This window comes from Vitis vinifera, chromosome 15 (genome assembly GCF_030704535.1).
Source record: "Vitis vinifera cultivar Pinot Noir 40024 chromosome 15, ASM3070453v1".
Taxonomy (NCBI): domain Eukaryota; kingdom Viridiplantae; phylum Streptophyta; class Magnoliopsida; order Vitales; family Vitaceae; genus Vitis; species Vitis vinifera.
The window spans coordinates 17,695,156-17,719,644 of record NC_081819.1 but is presented as its reverse complement, the minus strand read 5'-3'; the positions used below and the strand labels follow the sequence as shown (position 1 = coordinate 17,719,644).

The 24,489-nt window shown below is 34.9% G+C and overlaps 2 protein-coding genes across 3 annotated transcripts; one reads left to right on the top strand and one right to left on the bottom strand.

The window, feature by feature from the left end:
- Window positions 1–15,779: 15,779 nt before the first annotated feature.
- Window positions 15,780–18,039, top strand: LOC100250589 (protein GRAVITROPIC IN THE LIGHT 1). The gene has a single exon (XM_002274294.5). The coding sequence runs from the start codon at window positions 16,068–16,070 to the stop codon at window positions 17,529–17,531; it is 1,464 nt and encodes a 487-aa protein (XP_002274330.1). The 5' UTR covers window positions 15,780–16,067; the 3' UTR covers window positions 17,532–18,039.
- A 3,209-nt stretch (window positions 18,040–21,248) lies between these two features.
- On the bottom strand, window positions 21,249–24,274 carry LOC100243667 (axial regulator YABBY 1). 2 transcript variants are annotated; one of them, XM_010663355.3, is made up of 7 exons: window positions 23,825–24,274; window positions 23,540–23,692; window positions 23,248–23,365; window positions 22,054–22,102; window positions 21,826–21,901; window positions 21,616–21,690; window positions 21,249–21,493 (listed from the first exon to the last, which is right to left on the bottom strand). In XM_010663355.3, exons 1-7 carry the CDS (start codon window positions 23,918–23,920, stop codon window positions 21,425–21,427), a joined length of 636 nt encoding a protein of 211 aa, XP_010661657.1. In that variant the 5' UTR covers window positions 23,921–24,274; the 3' UTR covers window positions 21,249–21,424. The 2 variants fall into 2 exon arrangements, with proteins under 2 accessions (XP_010661657.1, XP_002280334.1); XM_002280298.4 differs by having other exon boundaries at window positions 23,248–23,362; window positions 23,825–24,270.
- Between the last annotated feature and the right edge of the window lie 215 nt (window positions 24,275–24,489).

Below are 24,489 nucleotides of genomic sequence, written 5' to 3'. Positions count from 1 at the left end.
GACTAGTAACATGTAACCTAAGTGATCCATGGTTGGTGATGAAGAGTTACAAAGATTCCCCATACACAATGTTGCATTTGAATCCCAATTTTTTCAATCCATATTATTAACCATCCTCTAATGAATGAAAATCAATTTGAGTTCAAGTCTAGACCTTTTTATCTTTACCACTTTTGTAGATTTGTTTTAGAGTAGGTAATAAGAGAGATAGCCATGATAAGTCGAGATCAAGGAGTGCTAAAAATCCTTGGTGTCTAGTAATGTTCTATTGTACCATTTCCTAGTTCTAGTTCAAACTAACATGAAGAGCATTTTAGTCTCATTAATGTTGCTTTAAATCATTTATTAATTCCATTATTAATATCCTTTACCCAGTGTTTTTCATAAGTTGTAACCCTAGGTTTTTGTGTTTCATAACCCAAGATGGCTTCTAACTTCTCATAGAGATGCTGAACATATATTACCCATAAAAGAATGAAAGAACATCAAGGTTGAATAACAAAAAGAAAAAACTACAAACAAAAATCATTGATACAAGACCAAAGGAGTCTTCAAAATAAAGCTTAAAGTCCCTAATAACAAAGATTAAATGAATGGACTCACTGAAACCTTAAGATGATTAATTTTAAATGGTTGAAACATAACTTAGTCTCAATGGCCAAAATATCTAAAAATTACAAGTCCATAAAACCTTTATATCCTTAAATCTCAAGCCATCTGAACTCTTCTTAGGCTTGATTAATGCTTGAAAGGTCCAAAGATCGAGGTATGGTAGCTTGGAGATGTGTGGTTTGAAGTTAGGAAGCCCAATTCAAAATCAACTTCCTATTTCGAAATTTTCAAAGTGGAATTGTTGTGTTCTACGTGCAATTCAAAATCCTCATGGATTTTGAACTCAACTTTTACCATTTTTTTTTGTGTTCCCTTTGCTTAATTTGAAATTTCCTTCATGAGTTTTGAATCTAATTCTTTAGTTCTAAATTTTTTAACTGGACTTTGTAGGGAATTAAACCGAATTCCCAACCTGTGAGAAACAAAAAAATAGAGAAAACACACGCCAAAGAAAAAACAATCACACGCACAAGACAATATTTACGTGGTTCGGCAATTTGCCTACGTCCACGGAGTTGCAGGGATATCACTATTATCAGGGAAGAATACAGAGTACAATCATAGCGGCTACAATATTTTCTCTTTAGATATAACACGGCAACCACACCACACTAAAAAACCCTAATTACAAAAGGTGGTTCCACAATGGGCTAAACGGGCCCAACAAGCCTTAGTAAATCTCCTATTAAAAAGCCATGCAATATTATTCGAGTCGGGTCGCCAAACCGGATCAAACAAAACTAGGCTCCACAAAGCCCGACAAATCTCCCACTTGGAGACTAGTTCAATCACCAACATCAAACCGCTATCCTCCAAGAGACAATCCTTCATCCCTGCAACTCATCCTCCTGTCCTCAAGCTAGAAGACCAATTGAAGCTGCGCACAGCTTCAACTTCTCAATAGTGACACCCTTAGTCAACATGTCTGCCGGGTTCTTAGATCCACAAATCTTCTCAAGTATTACCAGTTTATCTTCAACAAGATAACGGATAAAGTGGTATTTTGTTTGTATATGATTCGACTTTGAATGAAAAACCGAATTTTTGACAAGAAAAATTGCACTCTGACTGTCACTGTGTAGAATGCTCATCTCCTGCTTCTTACCCAATTCATCTAAGAAACCATGTAGCCAAATCATCTCTTTTCCAACTTCAGTTGCTGCAACATACTCAGTTTTTGTAGTAGACAAAGTAACAATCTTCTATAGATTTGAAGCCCATGATATAGTTGTACCACCTAGAGTAAAAACAAACCCAGTAGTACTCTTTCTACTATCAATATCACCACCAAAATCAGCATCTACATAACCCTGCAGTTTCAAACTTGCACCTGTGAAGCAAAGACATGTATCTAATGAACCCTTCAGATATCTTGGAATCCACTTAACTACCTCCCAATGCTGCTTTCCAGGCCTACTCATGAATCTACTCACAACTCCCACTGCATGTGCAATGTCTGGTCTTGTACACACCATAGCATACATCAAGCTGCCAATAGTTGAGGCATAGGGCATCTTGCTCATATGGTACCTTTCTTCTTCTGTATTTGGTGACTGTTCTTTACTTAGTTTGAAATGACTACCCAAGGGTGTGCTTACTGGTTTAGCTTCATTCATGTTGAACCTGCTGAGAACTTTCTTCACATACTCTGACTGTGAAAGATTCAATGTACCATTAGCCTTGTTCCTAATGATTCTCATACCAAGGATTTGCTTTGCAGCTCCCAAATCCTTCATTACAAATTGTTTGGACAATTGTTTCTTCAGATTATTAATCTTCTCAATGTCAGACCCTACAATAAGCATATCATCCACATACAACAGTAATATGATGTAAGAATTGTCAAAAGGCTTAACATAACAACAGTGATCAGTTTCACATCTCTTGAACCCAATTCTATGCATAAAAATGTCAAACTTCTTGTACCATTATCTAGGAGCTTGTTTAAGGCCATACAAGTTTTTTCTTAGTTTGTAGACTAGATTCTCTTGTCCCTAAGCAACGAACCCTTCTGGTTGAATCATGTAAAGGTCTTCCTCCAAGTCACCATGAAGAAATGCTGTCTTCACATCTAATTGCTCAAGATGTAAGTTTTCTATAGCTACCATTCCCAGTACAAGTCTGATTGTTAACATCTTCACAACTAGAGAAAATATCTCTATGTAGTCAATGCCCTCCTTCTGCTAGAACCCTTTAACAACTAATCTGGCCTTGTAATATTTGCTACCATCATACTCATTCTTTATTTTGTATACCCACTTGTTGTACAAAGCCTTCTTTCCTACTGGCAATTCAGTCAGCTTTCATGTCTGATTCCCTAACAAGGAATCCATCTCATCCTTTATGACTAACTCCCACTTGCTTGAATTCTCATCTTGCAAGGCTCCATCATAACACTCTGGCTCACCACCATCAGTCAACATGAGATAATTTAAAACAGGTGAATAACGCTGCAGAGGTCTAATGTTCCTAGAAGATCTGCGAACTTCAGCTATAGGTGTACTCATATCTACCTGTGAATTTACATTCCCCTTATCTTCTTCACCCCCTTTTTGGACAGTACTTTCAGTCAATTCATCTAAGTTGACAAATTCGGATTTCTTTTGATCTATCTCTGTAACATCTGACACTACAGTTGACCTGTCCTTGTACATAACCTGTTCATTAAATATCACATTTCTACTTCTGATGATTTTCCTGTTTTGTTCATCCCAAAACCTATAGCCAAATTTTTCATCACCATAGCCAATGAAAAAACATATTTTTGACTTTGCATCAAGTTTACTACGAGCATCAGAATCAATATGAACATAAGAAACACAACCAAAAACTTTTAAATGTGAAAACTTTACCTCTTTACCACTCCAAACCTCCTCAAGAAGTCTGAACTCCATGGGAACTGATGGTCTTCGGTTTATCAGGTAAGCTACAGTGCTAACAGCATCAGCCCAAAAAGTTTTTGGCAGTCCAACATGCAACCTCATACTTCTAGCACTCTCATTGAGAGTTCTGTTCATGCGCTCAGCCACACCATTCTGTTGTGGTGTCCCAGGAATAGTCTTCTCCATCCTAATTCCCTATGCAACACAATACTCACTGAACCCTCCATCTATGTACTCTCCTCCATTATCTGACCTCAAACATTTTACTTTCAAACCTGTTTGTCTCCACCATAGCTTTCCACTTCTTAAAAGTTTCAAATACATCAGATTTATTTTTCAAAAAATAAACTCATACCTTTCTGCTTGAGTCATCAATAAAAGTGATGTAGTACCTTGAACCACCAAGGGATGCAACTGGAGAAGGCCCCCATAAATCAGTGTGTACTAGTTCCAATTTTTCAACATTCGATGTCTTGTCAGTTTTTAAAGAACTCACATTTTTTTTGCTTTCCTAAGATGCAACTTTCACACATGTCAAAATCAATGGACTTCAATTTTAGTAGTTTTCCTTTTGACAACAGCATCTTCATCCCTTTCTCACTCATGTGACCAAGTCTGCTGTGCCATAGGCTTGTATCAGTACTTGCATCAACAACTGCAATTGTGTCTCTTGGACATGAGGTTATATACAGAGTACCAGTCTTCTTTCCACGAGCCAATACCCTAGCTCCCTTTGTAACTTTCCAAGTACTACCAACAAATAGTATTGCATGTCCTTCATCATCAAGTTGTCCAACAGAAATCAGATTCCTCCTCAGGTCAGGAATATGTCGAACCTTCTCCAGTAACCAAACAGACCCATTGGGCAACAATATTCGGACGTCTCCGAGACCCACAACATCCAAGGCTGAACCATCAATCAAATACACCTTACCAAAATCACCTGCAACATAATTTTGTATGATTTCTCGGTGTGGAGTGGTATGAAATGAAGCTCCTGAATCCAAAACCCAATCATCAAGTGGACTGTCTACTGCAAGAAGTAATGCATCATGTACCTCTTCTGTTACAGCATTAGCAGAATCATCTTCATTCTTCTTCTTAGGACTTTTGCATTACCTTTTAAAGTGACCTGTTTTCCTACAGTTCCAGCATTGTACTTGTTGGCCTGATCTAGATTTGCTTCTGTTCCGATTAGAATTTCTGGATTTTGATCTACCCTGATTTGAATTTCTGTCATTACCTCTGCCTCTTGTCTCAAGGTTTAGGACAGAACCAGATCCTGAGGTTTCACCTGCATCTCTTCAACGAATCTCCTCAGCCATAATTAAATCTTGTATATCATTGTACTTGAGCTTTTCCTTTCCTGTAGAATTGGTTACTGCCATCCTCATTGCCTTCCAACTGTTTGGCAAAGAAGCCAAGACGATCAGAGCACGAATCTCATCATCAAAATCAATTTCTATAGATGACAATTGATTTGTGATTGTATTAAATTCATTCAGATTTTGTGCTACTGATGCATTCTCTGCCATCTTCAAATTGAACAATTTTTTCATCAGATGCACCTTATTGTTTGCGGACGGCTTTTCATACATACCGGACAAAGCCTTCATCAGATTTGTTGTGATTTTCTCTTTTACAACATTGTGTGCAATAGACTTAGACAAAGTTAACCTAATAACTCCTAGAACCTGTCTGTCAAGAAACGCTCATTCCTCAACCTTCATACTCTCAGGTTTTGTCCCCAAAAGAGGCAGATGCAATTTCATCCCATAGAGATAATCTTCAATCTACATCCTCCAATACGCAAAGTCTGTGCCATCAAACTTTTCTATTCCAGACGCCTTTCCTGTTTCCTCTGCCATTGCTCCCACTCAAACCTAACCCTAGGCTCTGATACCAGTTGTAGGGAATTAAACCGAATTCCCAACCTATGAGAACCAAAAAAATAGAGAAAACACACGCCAAAGAAAAAACAATCACACACACAAGACAATATTTACGTGATTCGGCAATTTGCCTACATCCACGAAGTTGCAGGGATATCACTATTATCAGGGAAGAATACAGAGTACAACCACAATGGCTACAATATTTTCTCTATATATATAACACGACAACCACACCACACTAAAAACCCCTAATTACAAAATGTGGTTCCACTATGGGCTAAACGGGTCCAATAAGCCTCAGTAAATCTCCCATTAAAAAGCCATGCAATATTATTCGGGTCGGGTCGCCAAACCGGATCAAACAAAACTAGGCTCCACAAAGCCTGACAGACTTTGCATGTTGCATACACTACTTCAAATAATCATATCTTTGTCTTTTCAACTCCAATTTGTGCACCATTTGAAGCAATGAATTCATGATTCTTAAGCTTCAAAACTCTACCTAGAAATCACAAAATATATATATATATAGGAAACAATCTAGAATTTAATTCAAAGTCAATGCTAACTTTTAGTTCACTTGTTTGAGTTCCAATCTTCGTTTGGACTTGAAAACAAAACTCCAAACCCTCTTCTTCATAGTTGCTTTCTCTCTAACCTTCTCCATAGCTTCCATTCACTCCTCTCTCATGCTTACACTTTGCTTCTCATGCCTTTGTTTAGATTCTCATCGCTTTTCACAAGTCTCAAATCTCTTTTGTTGAATCATTGATCCCCTTCTTCTACCTTGGTTGAAGAGAGTCCCTTCACTTTACATTCTTTGCGTCTCTTTATCATGCAATTAAACTCAAAATAAACATTAGATCCATAGATAGGGCATCATTACTAATTTGAGTTAAGTTAGATGATATAAGTCTTGTTTAGCATCTAATTCATGTTGTTTGTGCCATTGGAGCACATATGTGGTCTTTAATCAATAACTAATAGAAATAGTACCAAGGACATAATCAAACCCAAATCGTAACAAATTAAGAATTTTGGTAGTTTGCCTTAAAATAATTTGCATAATTCCTTCATAACTTTAAAAACATAAAATTTATATAATTTTAGGCTTTGAGTGACGAAATAATTTAGTGAGAATATATAAGATGATAGTTATAAACATTTCTTATTTATTACATAGTTCTACATAGCTACATGTTAAGAGAATTAATCCTCTTTACAAAGTTTTACATGATTTTATATAACATAACTAGAACTTCATAAAAAAGAAAACAAAGAATAAAATATTATACAAAAATTTTATAATATTAACTAACAATAATTAAATAATAAAAATAATCAAATAATTGCTTAACTTTTGTTAATACAAAATTGATTTTTGAAAACTTGTTATAAAACGAGGTATTTTTTTAGAGCATGTTTTAATTATTTTTAGTTATTTTCACTTGTTTTGGGGGTCTGTTTTAAAAAATAATTGTACAAACATTAATAACGATTAAAAATAAAACCATACAAATAAAGGTTATTTCTAACAAACATTTGAAAATGTAAAAATACTTTAAAAAACATTTCAAGTTTTTAAATAAACTTTTGTTTTCAAAACATAAAAGAATCATTTTTGAGAATTGTTTTCAAAAACTATTTTTTAATAACTATTTTGAAAACGGACCTAAACTGACATAAAGCATGACTCCCATACCCTTCTTGTTAAGAACGGAAATCAAATGACAAAATACAATCACACCATCAATTGTCTCTCATTTGAACCTTGCATTTGGGAAAAAGTAAAAAATAGAAACCAAAAACAAATCAAATTTGCAGAAAAGCAAAGTTCATTCCACAGATATTAAGCTACTTCAAATAACAATAATAATTATAATTTATTATTTATGTTACACGTGTTAATGTAAGGAAATATTTAGAGTTGGGCTCTGTCCTGAAGCCCAGTAGAATTTGGGCCTAGGTCATTTTCAGGTATTTGTTGGGCCCAAACTGTTACCTCCTGAGAGGTACATAGAAATGTAGGGTGTTGCAGACCCAATTCGTTTGGGAACTTTTTGTGTGTGTGAATTTGGGCCAGTAAATTTGAAACTGGAGCAAGGAAATTGAAAATATAATATAAGCTTTATTTAGTGATAATATACAACCAGGTGAGTGTGAGTTTTGGGCTTAGTGGTTCATGGTATTTTGAGTAGGATTTAAGATTCTTGGCAAAGGATAGGTTTGATGCAGTCACAACTTTCAGTAATATATATATATTTTTAATTATTTACTTATAAAGAAATTAGAAATGTAAATTATTAAACCCTTTATTTAATACTTTATGATTCTAAATTTCACTTGAAATGGGCCTTTAAATTTTGATATTTCTTCTACTTTTAGATTGATTTTATTTATAATAAATCCTATTATAGAACATTTTCAATATTAAAAAATAAATTGTTAATCAAAATTGTTAAATTGTGAAACTTGAATCAATTTTGTTACGTTTCACTCAAGATGCTTAGGTCAAGCTCTCCATTGAGTTTATGAGGATCAAGCTTGCCCACAAAAGAATTTTTTATTTTTAAAATTTTTTTATGTGATGAATAAAGAGTTTTTCCTTATTATATATTTAACTCTTTTATGTTTTAGGATTTTGGTTTTAGAGAATACGGTTGCTAGTGAGAGGTTTTTTTTTCAAGAGTTTCACCATTGCACTCATTTTTTTTCCTTTGATTAATGAATTTTTTAGTATTGATACACTCTGTTGACATATTAATCACATTAATTGCAAAACCATGCTAAAATATTTTATTTTATTTTATTAATTTTATACTTATATATATACGTGTGTGGACCCCGCATTTTGGGCTCAATGCGTTTCCCACTCGATGACGAGCTCGATTTTAATTTGAAAATTTGATTTATATTGATTAAGAAAATGACTTGGAGTCGCCACTTATTTTTGTTTTATTTTTAAAAGGGTAAACAAAATAAGAAAGAAAAACCCTAAATGTGACTCCTTATTTTGGAAAAGACGATCTGCGAAAAATCGGATCGGGTTCGGGGGTCAGGTTACTTATCAGGAAGGTACGGTAAAGACCGTAGCACCCCTCTAAGTCCCTAAAGTCGGGTCTCTACTAATAAAATGAAACAATCATGGTAGTGGACGAGTAGATCAATGAGTACCCAGAATAAATCATGCACACGTGAGAATCAAAATATGCTTGGACAATTACCAGAGTGAAAGTAGGTGCGTACCTGGGCGATGAGCCACCATGCGCTATCAAGAGAGAGGTTAGTGCACAATTAAGAAATAATAGCATGCATGTCAGAGAGCAGGATAAATAAATCATGTATGATAACCAAGTCAATCAATCAGATCAATCAATAGATCATAAAATCATGTATGTAGGGCCCCCACCAAAACCCGTTTATTTTGCATGAATTAATGTCACAGATTCCATTATTCTGGAATTATGAAAATTGCATTCACGCTTATATAAAATTAAGAGAAAAAGAAGATTATTTGAAAACCCAAAGTGGAATTAAAACTATTCAAGTGAAAACTGGATTTTTGAAATTTATTTGAAAATTGAAGTCCCGAAGATTATCTGATAATTGGAGTCTTGGGAATTAAATTTAAGAATTGGAATTTTGAATATTAAATTTGAAAGAAATTAGAATTTTGGAAATTAGAAATTAAGTTCAGAAATTAGAATTTTGAAGGATTGTTTAAAATGGAATTTCAAAATAAATAACTGAAATAATAATAATTAAATAGATTAATGTGAATGTTGAAATTTTGGAATTAGCGGAAGTGGAAATTTCAATGAATTGTTTAAAAATGGAATTTTAGAATAAATTAATAAAATAATAATAATTAAATAAATTAATGTGAATATTGGAATTTTCGGAATTAAAATTGGAAGTCGAAAATTTTAATGAATTGTTTAAAATGGAGCGAAAATAATGATTAAATAAATAAACGTGAATTTTGGAATTTTTGAAATCGGAAGTTTTAAAGAATAGATTAAAAATGGAATTTTAAAATAAATGATTGAAATATTAGTGATTAAATAAATTAAAGCGAGTATGGGAATTTTCGGGATTATGAATTTAATTCGAAAATCAGAAGTTTTAAAGAATTTGATAAATTTTGAAGAAAATTTTTTTCGGCATGACATTTTTAAATACATGGAAAAAAATAAACAAATAAGTAAATACTCTTAAAATGATGACACGCGCCTTGAGAGAAAGTGGTCATGCATAGCTGAGCCAAACACATGCTTTATGTACACCATTAAATTCAAGTCAAGCCTCTGCCAACATCATCATTTTTTATTTTTTATTTTTTATTTTTAAAGCACTGACACTACCCATTTTCACTCAAAGCATCCAACACCATATAGAAAGCAAATACACCCATGCTAATCTCGGAACCCTATAGGACGTTAAATGAAGCCTTGTTTCATGAGTCATCCACAGGCTTGCAAGAGGGTTGACAGGCTATGGGTTCGTACAAAAACAGAGGAGCATACAGTGGAGTTAAAACAGAGCCAAAATACTCTTCAGTAAAGCCAAGGAGAAGAAAATGATTCAACAATAACAACAAATCCACAATTAAACCAGAGATCAATGAAAACCAAACCTGATGGTTCAACGTTCATGCACAAAAACAAACAATGATGTGCGGAAACAAGGTGGAGGAGATGATGAACAGAGTCCGTACCTGAAAATCCCTCACACCAGCAAAGAGAAAAAAAAAAGAAATGCCTCCGGCAAAGTCCTCCGTTTCTGGCTTATTACTTTATCTCGAGGACTCCCTCCGAAATCTCTCCGGTTGCTCCCTTTTCTCCTCCAGCGGCTCAAAACTTTCTGAAAAAGATCAATGTTTTTTCCCCTAATGGCTCCTCTGGTAGCTCTCTCTCTCTCGTAATCTGCGGCCCCTCCCTATTCCCGCACCAGCTTCACTCTCTAAGATCACCCCCCCCCCCCGGAACCCGCAAGCCTCTCCCTCAGCTTTGGCTTTTTTTTTCAGTTCAAGCCCCCCCTCTTTCTTCTTTGACAAGCCATCACCAGCTCTGCTGTTCACCCATCAGCAGCATGGCTTCCTCCATCAGCAGCATGGCCTCCTTGCTCTTTTGCTGCCCGTCCAATCCGGCTTCCCTCCAGCAGAAAAAGGGGTCTCCCCCCTCCTTATTTCAAAAAGAAATGCAAATAAGTAAAAAAATACTCTCTCCCGGGTCCCTCACAAAAGGGGTCTACAACGTGGTTTTGATTAACAAAGATCTTAAATCATACCAAATAATTCTGAGGAAGAGATAAGGATCTCTTTGAAAATTATTATTGAAAACGATTTTTTAATTCATAAATATATTTAACAAATTTTTAATTGAAAATATTTTTTTATATATTGAATTTGTTCTAAAACAAGTTATTTTTTTTTAGAAGAATTATAATGGAAAAACATCTATGATCCAAAGGCATTTTTCATAAAAGATTTTGTTTGTATGGTAAGTCCTTAAACAAGATTGGAAATTTTTATGAGTTTATTTTGGTATATTGATTCCACAAAAACTTCAGTCCAAAATTTTGCATTTCCAATAATGTTCAAAATTCCCTTTTTTATATCTTTTGTAAGTAATTTTTTGAGTTAATTCATAATTATTATTTATTTAAAGTACGTTTGGAAGTGATTTTAAAAAATATTTTTAACATTTCTAATACTTAAATGATAAAAAAAATATTATGTGTTAGAAAAATTAAAAGTGTTTTTTAGTATCACTATCAAATAAACTCTCACTTTTAAATGTGTTGTTTAATACTTACCATTTAATTTTGGAGTACGTATGATGATCTTTCTAAGAAACGCTTCTAATTTCTCTAGTAATCGAAAAAAATTTTACTTTCAAAATTATGTTAAATTTCTTTTAAATCCATTGTTTAACTTATTCAAAATTTTGTTTATGTTTATCGCAAAACAAAAAAAAAAAATTGTTTCTATAATTTTCCAAGTTAGATAATTCTTTTATTGAAAATATTGATAATTTGTATTAGAAACATACTTTTAACAAATATGATGTTTTTTTTCTCCGTAAAATCTTGAAAATATAAAAAATAGACCACACTGATGCGTACCGACACAAAAGTTTAAAAAATTAATTTTATATTTAAGTTATAAAATATATTTAATTAATTTTACTCATGATTTTTGAGGTTTTAAAATAAATACAATCAAAATTATTTTAACAATAATTTTAATTTTTTTTAAAATTTAAAAAAAAATTAAAAAGTAGGTGTTTAATAAAATCACTTATAATATTTTCTAAATAATTATTTTTAAAACATTTCACCAAAAAATATTTTGAATATAAATACTATTATCGTACTTTAAATCCTCATTATTTGAAATTTTATTAATTATATTTTATATTATTTTTGTTTGGGATACTTTATTTTTAAAAATAATTAAGAATTTATTTTTAAATTTTTGCAAAAGGTTGATTAAACACGTCACCTAGTCTCAATATTTAGATTGGCCTCCCTCCATTGACTTGAATGAAGAGACTTGAGATTGATGGATACGTTTTCATCAGCATGGAAAATTTGCAGTAGAAGCTACTTCATTTTCGGGCTCAGCAAAAGGCAAAACAATAATAAACCTAAGAGCTTCTAGTGGTGGTAATTAGGAGTGTAGATCCACGCCTAAACATTCTTCATCTGTCACCAAACCATAAAAAAAGGTTAAAAAATTAAATATAATTAAAATTATTTAAAAATACGTAATTTCTATATAAAAATTAGCTAAAAGTTTCTTTTTAATTATTTAAATTAAAATATAAATGGATTCCCCTAACACTCTCGTGTAGGTTTTTTAGAACTCAACTTTTACTAAGTAGACAACTTTTTTTAAAGGGGGTCTCTCTTTTATTTTATAATAAAGTATGGAAATATATGGACCATTCAAAAAGAGACATAGAGCCCTTTCGCAGGGCAGTGTGTCAGGGACTCAAGGCAGGCTGGTGAGCGTGCAAAAACACTAGAGGCCACCATGATTGCCACCACAACATTAAGAAAAACCTAAGTCCTATGTAGTATGTGGTATCCAAATATGTTATGGATTTTGAGAAATTAATATTTAGGAATGTCAACTATACCTCTCAAATCAAACAAAATGTGTGGCATATAATAATTGTTGGGGTTCCTATAATTTAATTAGCACTTGTACCATGGTGTGAATTTATTTTAAAAAACAAAAAGAAAAAAGAAAGATATTAGAGTGAGAAGCCTTAACTTGGGGTTGGTGGGAGGTTTGACTGGCAATGGAATCTTGACTTCTCCCATGATATAGAACTCCGAGGATGTGTAGCTTGTGAAAATTGAGGATTTTTTTATGTCATTAACGTTGATTTTGAGCCCATCGGAGTCAAGCAACCTTCCCTTCCTTTGTGCCCCTCGAAGAGTTTGCCTAACAATAATGAAAGCTCTTAACAATAATGAAACTGGGGATTCTTTTTTCATACAAAAAGATGTTCGGACAGATGGTTCGAATACGCTCCTCCGAAGCTTAAGTTAGACAAGAATAGTTCAAACTGCTTAGTGAAAGAGAGTATATTAAAATATGTGTGCGTAACTCGTTTGTATTTTTTGGAGGGTTTATATAGTATTGATGAAAATAACCCTGAGGGGTAGCTCAGTTGGTCCGGCCTTGGGTTTGCTCCCCTATGGTCACCAGTTCGAGTCCCCTCAGGGCCACTGGAGGTTTACCCGGTCGTTAACTTCAGGGCCCCGTGGGATTAGTCAAGGTGCGCGTAAGCTGGCCCGGACATCCACGGTTATCAAAAAAAAAAATACAGTATTGATGAAAATGTCACTGTAATGATAATTGTCTTGTAAACGGTTGGACAATTATCATAGTTTTGGATGGCTGACAGGTGCCATTAGCTGACATGTCATGATCTTGACTGTGCAACCGTCTGTCCCCTCAGTCTGTTGATGGTCTGGAGTTATGTGTAGCAATTAATTGATATGGACTTTTGAGTTAGAGGGGTCCCATCGACCATTCACATGTTAAGTGTGAATGATCACACATGCTAATGAGTTTTGAAAACTTGACTGGACAATCCTACCTGTTTGGGGGGTTTGGCCTCCCCTTGTCGTCTGGCCCAATAGGGGAAAATGATCTTCTCATGTCTGATGCCAGACGAAATTGGTCCTGGTTGTATGGAATGATCTGGACAGGTTGCATATCTGTGCTAGACGATTGAGGTGTCCGGGTTGAAAAAGGGATACGTGGAGGGGAGCCCCCCACAATTAAAAATCAATACTTGAAAAAAAAATTCATACTTTTAATAATATATATATATATATTAATTATTTTTATGTAATTATTTGAATTTTTATTTTTATGAGAGTATATTACAAATAGTATAGAGAATGAAGATAAATGAACCATAGTCCAACAGTAAAGTGCTTGCATGTTATTCATGAATCCCATAGAAAATATGCAATTCATCAACTTCCCCACTCAATCGGGCTGGGGCATATATGGTGCTATGGTTTACTTATGGTCAAAGGCAATAACGATGTTTCAAAAGGCCTGTTTGTTTTCCCAGAAAATATGGCCATGGGGTTGGTGTTTGTGCAGACAAATGGAAACAAAAATAACAAGAAAAGCAAAAGTGAATCAAAAGAGAGCCAACGGAATCAATTAAATAAGTACTACCAAAAAACAAATATATGGTTAGTGGATCTGTGTTTCCATCCCAAATCTAGGATTATGGGTCTATTCTACATCCTAATAATTGTTTGTCCACCTCCTCCTCCCTTTTTTTTTTTTAAAAAAAAAATTCTCTGATTTAGAAGGGATTTAAATAGTAAATAAATATAATACATTTTCAACAAATATTGCTATTAAACATGCCTTTGATTTCAATTTTTTTTTTTTATGTTTTTAAAAATAAAACATTTGTTGTTTTTATTATTAAAGGACTTTCAAAAAATTCTTATTTTTTTATTATATTTATTTAACATATCTCAATTAGGGTCATGTTCATTTTTTTGACTAATTAAAGAAGTTAAAATATTTGATTTTTTTCTATTCAGTTAAAAGTTATTAATTAATATCAATTAATAAAATTAAAGTAAATTTATTATCAATAAGTTTAATTTAATTATATTGATAAATATTAATAAATTACTTTTCAATTTAATAAAAAATTAACTTTTTATATTCAGTTAAAAAAACTAATACATTTAAAAAAAAATTATTTTCTTACAAATTTTTTCCTATTTCTTTCTTTGTTCCAAGTTGTAGAAAAGTTTATAATTTAAAATAAACTAAATTTGACTTCATTTAACAAACCCCTAACCTGCCCTCTTAATAATGCCACTGAACTTCACCAACCAAATATTTTGAGTTTGGCCTGTTCCTTGGAGTCAACTCCCTTGATCTCATATGATTCCTCCTTTACACTCCATTTACCTCTCCATATTAATTTCAACTCTCACCTAACCTATTACTGAGATTTTTGTATCTACTAGTATCACCACCCTTCAAACCTTATATGCTTCAAAATTGTATTTTAAAAATATATTTTTAAAAGGAAAAACCGATAAATAAATAAATAAATAAAAATAAAAATAAAAATAATTAAAGGAAAAAGAAAAGAAGAAGAAGAGAAGTTGGAGAGGTGGAAAGGCATGAAAAGGTAATTAGAGAAGCACACTTGATTGTAGTGCATCACAAGAAGGATGAAATTATTGAGATTGCAGATATTGCTATCTCAATGATTGGAAAACAAGGCATGCCTCTCAAGTTGCAGCTCCCTTCTATTGGTTGGTTCACCCAAAAGCCAAATTACCAACAATTTTATTTTCAATCAAAATCTTATTTTAGGGATAAAAAATTGGCCAAAAAAAAAAAAAAAAAAAACCCTTTAATCCTTTCCTTTTCTTCACATGCTTAGCTCTCAACTTTATGAATGATGGGCCTCTACTAACTTTGATAAGACCCCAATTAAAACCCTTAAACTACAAAAATGAATAATAAAGGAGAAAAAAATAATAATCTGGGCCTTATTTGAGGTAGGTTTTTTATTTTTATTTTTAATAAAAAAATTAAAACTGAAGTGAAAGTAATAATTTTTAAAAATAATATTAATATTATTTATTTTTGAGTAAATATGAAAATACCTTTAAAAAATGGATGGAAAGTGTTACTGGGATGCCAGTTTTGGAATGCTTAGTTGTCCAAATCTTATTGGTCTGTCAGGTTGAACGACAATCAAGCTGTCAAACTGGCGGTATCCTTTATTACCGTTAATGAGAAATCAGAAATCCCTCAAAAAGTCCACCATCGATAAATAAATAAGGAAGAGGAAGCTTAAAAAAAAAAAAAAAGAGAAGAAAAGAAAAAAAAAAAAAACAAAGGAAAAGTCCACCGAGCCAAACACTCATACCTTCCTTCCAAGACATCCAAAGCCTCTCTCTCTCTAGAATGCTCTGCATATCACACCGAGCAGTATAGTTCAAGTATTCTCTCTCTACCTCCCTTCTCTTTACACAGCAATTCTTTCTTTGCAATCATCTCTCTTCTCTTCTCTTCTCTTCTCTCTCTAATCCGGTCTTATCATAAGAGAGGATATAGAGAGATTACAGAGAGCTAACGTTTCGAGAAAGAAGGAAAAGAATGCCTGAGATGGATGGGTCTTCCAAACCTCCACAGATTTCCGAAATGTTTCAGAAATTTGCCCTTGCTTTCAAGTCTAAAACCTTTGAATTCTTTGCCGATGAAGACCCCGCTGGAGCCGGAGCGGCCGCCGACAGCTACGACTCCGACGGGTTTTCCCTCCTTGACTCCGCCGAGGAAGTCATCACCGGTCAGAAAGTAGTCGTCATCAAGCCCGACCAGCCCGCGTTCCCCAAACCTTCTCCGCCGGTTGCGATGGAGAAAACACCTTCGAACCCGGAGACCCAGATCAGACCCATTAATACCCACTTCTCAGAACCGTTGATTTCGTCGCTGTTCGCTACCATTTCCTCTTTTGAAGCTTCGTATCTCCAATTCCAAACAGCCCATGTCCCTTTTGTCGAAGAAAGCATAAGCGCCGCTGACAGGGCCGCGGTGTCGCACCTCCGGAAACTATCGGATTTCAAGCAATTGTATAGAGAATTTCGCCAGAATCCGAATTCCAACCTTGATTTTCCAATTGGGTCTTCCTTGGAAGCTCAGGTGGAGGAGAACCAAAGTAAGCTTCGAGCTCTGGAAACAGTCTCTAATCGACTACAGTTGGAAATTGACGATAAAGCTGCTGAGGTTTTGGTTCTAAGACACAATTTGGATAAGATTCGAAAACTTAATTTGAAGTTGTCGAAAAGGTTATCTGATTATGAAAATCCATCATCTGAGGTCTTTTTGTCTATTACAGTTTTTGATTCTATATTGCATGATGCTTGTAGATCAATGCATGTTTTTACTAAGATTTTGATTGATTTGATGAAGAAAGCGAAGTGGGACTTGGATTTGGCCGCCAATTCGGTTCATCCTAATATTGATTATGTGAAAAAAGGGCATTATAGGTATGCGTTTCTGTCATATGTTTGTTTGGGGATGTTTCGAGGTTTTGATTCAGAAGGGTTTGGATTGGGTGGGAATGAAGTCACGTGTAATGGGGATGGTGCTAATTTGGTTAAGAATCGTTCTTTGAAGCAATTAATCGAGCATGTATCTGATGGTCCTCTAGAGATCCTCAAGAATCCCAATTCTCAGTTTTCAAAGTTTTGTGAGACAAAATATCAAGAGCTTATTCACCCTACAATGGAATCATCGATTTTTAGCAATTTGGATAAAAATGAAGTTGTATTGAATTCATGGAGGTCCTTGAGCGTATTCTATGAGTCGTTTGTTAACATGGCAAGTTCGATATGGATGCTTCATAAGCTGGCCTTTTCATTCAATCCTGTGGTTGAGATCTTTCAAGTTGAGCGAGGCGTAGAATTCTCCATGGTGTATATGGAAGATGTTACAAGAAAGTCTATGTTGCCTGGAAAAGCTAGGGGAAAAGTGGGGTTCACAGTAGTTCCGGGATTTAAAATTGGGAGGACGGTTGTCCAGGCTCAGGTTTATCTAACCAGCATGAAGTGTACAGAGTAGTAATTTGTGTTTCCATGTGTAGAAAACAGAGGAAATGACTACACTCAAGGCTACTCTATTTGGGGATCAGCAAACAACACGGAAAACGGATGAGGATTGTAATGACATCTGGAGAGCTTTGTTTGTTGGTTGATTATATTGATACAAAATAAATATTGAAGTTGGAGTTTCCTAATCCAAAGATGCCTGGTTACTATATTGAAGAAGGAAACTTGGCAAAACGCATGTAAAAAAGTTCAAGTTCCTTGCTGTGGTATGGCAGCTCTGTGGTCATCTTGTCATATTACCTATCAATCTATCTGGTTGTGAATTTACTTTCTCTCCTTTTTCTTAGGATTCTCTGTTGAGTTCCATGTAGAGAAATCTGTAAAGCAGTTTTTCAAACCGTCTGTTTTTGGGTTCATCTGACACTAAAATAGTGTACCAAATTGTGTATCTAAACCAAGTGTTTGAATATTACAATAGTGTTAACTTCCAATTGAAAATAGTTCAATGATTGATTTTGTTATATTTGTGATTCTGTTCATGGTTTCTTGCCGGGTACCATCTTGGAGATTTCTCTGTAAAATGCTTGGAAATGTTGTGTGCCCACTAGTTTATCAATGTAGGTATCAACAAAGTTTGAAGTGTGCGCTTTTAGTGGTTCTGGTGGTGTGGTTAAAGGGATTCCTTATTGCATTCTATCATCCTTTTGATTATGGAGACCTCATCCATTATATTTGATTGTGAAGTCACCTCAGAGAATGAATCCATCTTTTGTAGCTCTTGTATGAATCGATTACATTGTGTTTTTCCTCTGCTGATAGTCTGTTTTTAGTCAGGATGATTTGTGCTCCAACTATACCCTTGACTTCAACTGGTGCTTGTATTTTCCTCGCTTCTACTCTTTGATTTTGTACGCTAGGATTCCCTTCTGTACAAGCTCACTCTGATTCAAGGACTAGCATTCATGCAAAAGGATTCTCTGGAGGGAAGTTCCTGGGGGGTCTCCATATCCATCTTGATGAAGGATCCTGAAGTGATGCTTTCCTGCAAACAACGAAATCATCATCATGGAAAAAGCAGACTACTCCTTTATGGTGACTCTAGGCTCTCATCCGGGATTCAATTCTGTTCCAAATAAGTAAAATGTTGTTCGCTCACCAGGCAAAATGATTACTAGGACCTGCACTGTTGGTGGTTTTTTATGCATATGGCATATTTGATGTCTAGAAGGGAATGAGTGAGCCTGCAGGTGGCTTTTATTACTTGCCCGCATCAATGTTGGCCTGAAAAGTTACCAAATCGAGACCGAATCTTTGAATAAGGTCCTCAAACCATTTGGCAGAGAGATCATTATACAGCTTGAAAGGTAACTCTTTTAACTTGTATACAGCTTTGAAACAGATCATTATGCAATGGTGTCCTCCTATAAGCTCCTGGGTTGGTTGGCCTGTGATAAAGTGGTTCATTTACTTAGTTTTTCTTTTCCTTATTATTATTCTCATTGGTAACAGGTATCAGAAAATACTTCCCAGCCATTGTTCGATTGTTTTGCACCCTTTTGGTTCAGCTGATACGGTCTACTTTGCGCTCATAATGTTCATTCAATGCAGATGGTTTGTGAATGCCAATTTCGTCTGAAACATCTGGTTTTAATTTAAGATTCTATATTCCATTTGACTCTTAATCTAACTTCTTACTATGGAGTACTATATCTTGACTTGTCCATCACCCATCTCAGTTTTGAATTGTTTGTACTTTGTTTGGCTTTGAGCTTGTCGTTCATGGGAAACCACCTTTGCATGTCCTACTCGTCTCTCCATCTGTCTTCTACTCTTCAAACCTTTGCTGGGGATCTTTCTTCCAGGCTTTTCCATGGATTTTTCCCTGTAAATTATCCCAGTTTGGAACTCTTTCTGAGAATGGTTTCAGGGTTATTATTTTTTAATGACTAAATTGGGAAAAATGTATGGGAATAAGTGCCAAAAGGGACGCAACCCAGAAGATATTTTATTGGATTACTGAAAGCTGAAATTTGTAAATTGAATGGGCCCAAAGAAGTTGAAGGTCTGTTAGATGTCAATCACTAGTAGACATATCCTGGAATCAAGCCTATCAAGGTCATGGAGAAGTTCCATTAGGATTTAAAGTGAGGAAATTGCCCCGAACATTACAACTTGGTATCAAGGCACCAGCCCATTACTTTGTCAAATTCCTTTCTTCAGGCTCTACCGTCACCCAAGATGCTTCGGAGGAAAATAATGTTATTCATAATATGAGTCTGTTTCTACCTGATATCTTTCCCGTCGACTCAATAATCTCATCATTTCCTTCAGGTTTTGAGAAAATAAATAAATAAAAGAAAATAAAAATGGGGAGAAGATTTCATTTTATAGTAAAAAAAAAGTTCGTCCATTCATGAAAAAAAAAAATAGATGGCATGTGCTGAATTTCGAGTAGGCGTGCTTATTCATAGATAAAATATTAAAATCTTGTTTGATAATTGTTTTCAAAATAGTTTTTTATTTTATAAAATAAAAAAAATGAAAATATATTTGAAATTTAAAAAGTTGTTTTTTGTTTTTAAAAAACAAAAAAAAACATGGTCTTTTCAAATAACATTTTTTAATTGTTTTTCATTATTTTTTTATAATTGTTTTTTTTAAATTATATAAATGTGAAGGATGATTAAAATAAAACACCACATATAAAAATTATTTTTAAAATATATTTCAAGCCATTAAAGACAACTTAAAAATATTTTATGTTTTCAAATCAACGTCTGATCTACTAAACATTATAGAATAGTTTTAAAAACCTGTTCTAAAAAACGATTACCAAACAAGCTCTAAAATTTACTTGAATTGTCCGAAAACTATTTATAAAATGCTAGAAAATTGTTATTTATCAAAGAAAATTAGAATAAGTTGTAAAGACCTAATTCTGACTTTGGAGCCAAAAGGGCTTCTAAAGCCCAAAAAAGATCTTATAAAGACACCTTCCTAAACTCGTAACCAAACTTGACTCTTTTGATACCATTTAAGACCCACGTAATTTTCCCTTGTTTTTTTCTTTTTTTTTTTTGTACTTTTTCAAATTAAGTTGAAACCGCATTTTGAAACTGCTGTACTATCCATCAAATAAAATTAGAAAAGAGTTTGGAGCCAAAATGGCCTCTAAGCCCAAAAAAAGAATTGCGTCACTACTCCGTACAATATTAAACAGACTAGCTTAATATATATAAACATATGTACATATTTGGGTTGGAGGGTACTTTGGCCCCAAACTCAACTGAGTCATCGGGTGAATATTGGGAGAGCAGTCTACTATATAGTACTGGACTTCACATTTCACCTATGGGGGAGACACATTTTCCCTTGAAGAAGGAGAATCGACTCATCCATCTTGTCATAGGTTTGCTTAGACCTATCAATCGAACTGGCACTTAGGTCCTTCACAACTGGTAGCTAGGCCAATGAGGAACTGATATACGTTTAGGGTATTAAGTAAATAATTATTTTGGACCTATGAAAAATGAACATTTAAGTAATGCTCACCGAGTCTGATGCGTTATGCATATGATGGAATGGGATGATATAGAGACGAAAATACATGAAATTTTATCAAGGGAGAAAAGGAAAATGTAAGGATAATGTGAACAACATGCATGCAGAGAGGCCACCAACAGAGAAGAGAGCTGCATCCATCTAAGATGGGGTTTAGGGAAATTAGTAGTTGAACCTCAAAATCATCTCCCACATTCATAACATAAGCAAAGGAAAGCATCCCAAAGTGTCAACACTCCTCTGGAAATTAAAACAAAAGCTTAAAACAAAAGCCCTAATCACAGGAAAGGAAAGGAAAGAAAAGGAGAGAGAAGAAGAACAAAGAAACCCTAATAGTTTCAGTAGTTAGTAGGGGGAGACACCCACATTGGCAGGAGCAAAGAAACCATCTTTCATGAGCATGTCCTCTCCTTCCTACAAAAACCCAAAACACAGTTTCCAATACTTATTAAACCCCACTAAGCACTATTCTATGCATTGCAAAATAGAGGAGGATCAGTGGTGAGAGGTGAGAGGTGACCTAGGGTTTAGTGTACCTGTTGGCGCACGTTAGCTTTCTTCACGGGTTGATCAGGCATGAGACCAAAGTGAATGTGTGGAAAGTGGGCCCACTGAAGGGAAACAAAACAAAAAGAACCCACCAAACAAAAAAATAAATAAAAATCCAACTTCTTTTAAACCAATAAACCCTAGAGAGCAAAGAAACCCTAGTAGTGAAAAAGGAGTAGAATTTTCTTGGATCTTACATTCTTTGCAGCAGCACTAAAGGCCTCTCTGTGACTTATGCCTGGATTTCCAGCTTTGATACGTTGGATCTCGTCCCTGCAGATTGAAAGATGTCAAGATCATTCATATATGCTTCATGGGTCTACAAAATCTATACAAAAATTAATATTATATAGATAGAAAAAAGACACTTTTAATAAATGAGTTGTATGATTATTTAGTTTGGTTATATATATATATTTACTTACTTGATGAATCGGTTGTAAGCAGATGGGACTCTCTGTCTCTTCTCCGGGGCTGGCAAGCGACAGAAACAGAACAGAAACAGACAGACAGACACATTAAAATCACTTCGCTGACTTTTTGTGGATTTTTCTGCTTTCATTTTCTATCATCACTTCATCATCATATCTCATCTTTTAACTATCTATCTTTCTATCTATCCATGGATTCTTGCTATCTATATTTCCGGGGGAGAAAAAACTGCACTCTCTTTTTCACACACTCACAAACACACAGCATTTCAAAGTGAGTTATAAACTTATAGTAAACAGTAAGGGCTAGACAGAGAAAGAAATGGGCCATTTTGAATAAAAATGGGAACTCTTTTCGCAATTATTATATGCTAAAAAAAAAATAGGGTTTTGGGGTTCTTAAGAGGTATCTTGGGGAGGCCATGTTCGAAGGTTCTGGTAGCCTAAACTGGCCTAGTAGAGATCTACATTCTGCCAACCTCTGAAGCACGAAACAACAGTGGTTTTAACCCTTGGTTCTTCTCATTTGAATGCCAAAGTTCGAGACTTCTCAAGGGGAAAACAAAGAAATTGGTCCAATGCCTTTTCTCTCTCCTTGATTTTGATGCAAACACTCAGATTTCAAGTCTTTCTTTCTGGGTAAGTTAGAGTTGGGGACCTTTGGGTGTGAGCATAAGATATGGGATGGTGAGCAGTGGACACCAAACTTTACATGGTTCACTTCTTCTTTGAAGCTTATAAAGCTAGCATTTTCAAAAATACATTTCAAAAAAGTCCATGACAGGTTCATGTTAAAGACTGTTGAAAAATAATGCAAAGAAGACAACCGCAGAAACAAAGCTTTAGCTTTTTGGTACAACTTACAAGGAAGAATAAGGGTAGACATGAAAGGACTGATAAATGTTAGTCCCACTTGCAAAGGAACATGAAAACCTAAGACACTATTGAGAAGTAAACACAGGTATCATATGTTTGAACCTTTTTTCAAACTTCTTTCTTAATTGGCTAAGAGACTAATGCATACCCAAAAGGCTAGAGTGCATTTTCCTTCATTAAAACTTCACTTCCTGGGAAGAAAGTGGGTAATTGAAAAACTTAGACACCACACCCAGAAAGTTATGGAAGTTGCTACCAGTACCAGTAAATTAAACCAGAGAAAATAAGAAGACTAAATGTGAAGAATCTCACGTCTGTTAACTACTGGGGGTTTCGGTATCTCATCGACTCCTCGCACCGGCATGACCGCCTCATTCGGGTTGGGCTGATTGATTAACATACTGGACGGTGGGCTGCGGATCTCCTCCTGCTACATACATGTCATCATTGATATAAGAAGAAAATCAACACATAGCACAGAATCATATAAATCAAAGCTGAAAACACAAGAGAAGGGTATGGAAAAGAGCATACACTTAAAACCCTAATTTTATCCCTCAGCAGGAAAGATAAAAAGAAAACCCTAATTGTGATGATGATATACCAGAATATTATGAGGAGAGAAGAGAGAGTGTCCCAGGTGAAGCTGATTAGCAGCAGGAAGAAGCAGTCCACGCATGTTGACGGACAAGAGGTTGGTGCAGTGACCGCATCGAACCGTAACAGTCTTGAACAAACTAGTGCAAGGAACGCTCACCTAAAACACCCAAAGGGAGAAAGCCATTACAGAAGATGAAGAAGAAAGGGGAGAAGAAGATGGAAAAGTGGAGGAAAAGAGATAATAGGGAGGAAGGAGGAGGGAGGGAGAGAAAAGTGAAGAAAATGATACCGCGAGGACAGTGTCACAAAAGTTGCAATGGACGTAACAGAGCTGGTCGGAGGTGGGGGAGAGGTGGTCCGGTGAAAAGGCAGATGAGGAGGACATCTTTTTGATTCCTTACTACTTTTGATTTGATTGATTGATTGACTGTTCGACGGAGATTAACCACCTTGGATCTGATTTTCTTTGATTTTTGAGTGAGAAAACCAATTTATAAAAGAGAGAAAGAGTTAGCTAGAGATCCCCAGAAGCACAAAGAAACTGGTCACTTCTCCTTGGTCTCCTCTCTCTCTCTCAAACTTGTAAAATGTTTTTAGTACTACTCCTCATACTAAGCCTTGTTGATGTATCATAGAGATAGGGGCTTAGTGCAGAGTCTAGAGAGTGTGTGTGTGAAAGAGAGAGAGAGAATGAGAAAGAGAAGGAGAGAGATCTAATACACGGCTGTGCTTTAATGAAAATTAATTAAGACAATAAATAAATAAATAAAAATGCATGGTTGGCATTCCCAATGGATGTGAGTGGGAGAGAAAGAGAAAGAGTGAGAGCAGAGGCGGCAGAGGTGGGGGAGAGGAGCAAGATAGGGACGTTTGCATGGAGTGATTAGCTTTGCCTCATTCACCTGTTGTTTTCACAGTTAAGAGGGCTGTGAACACCTTTTCCCTTCTTCCTTT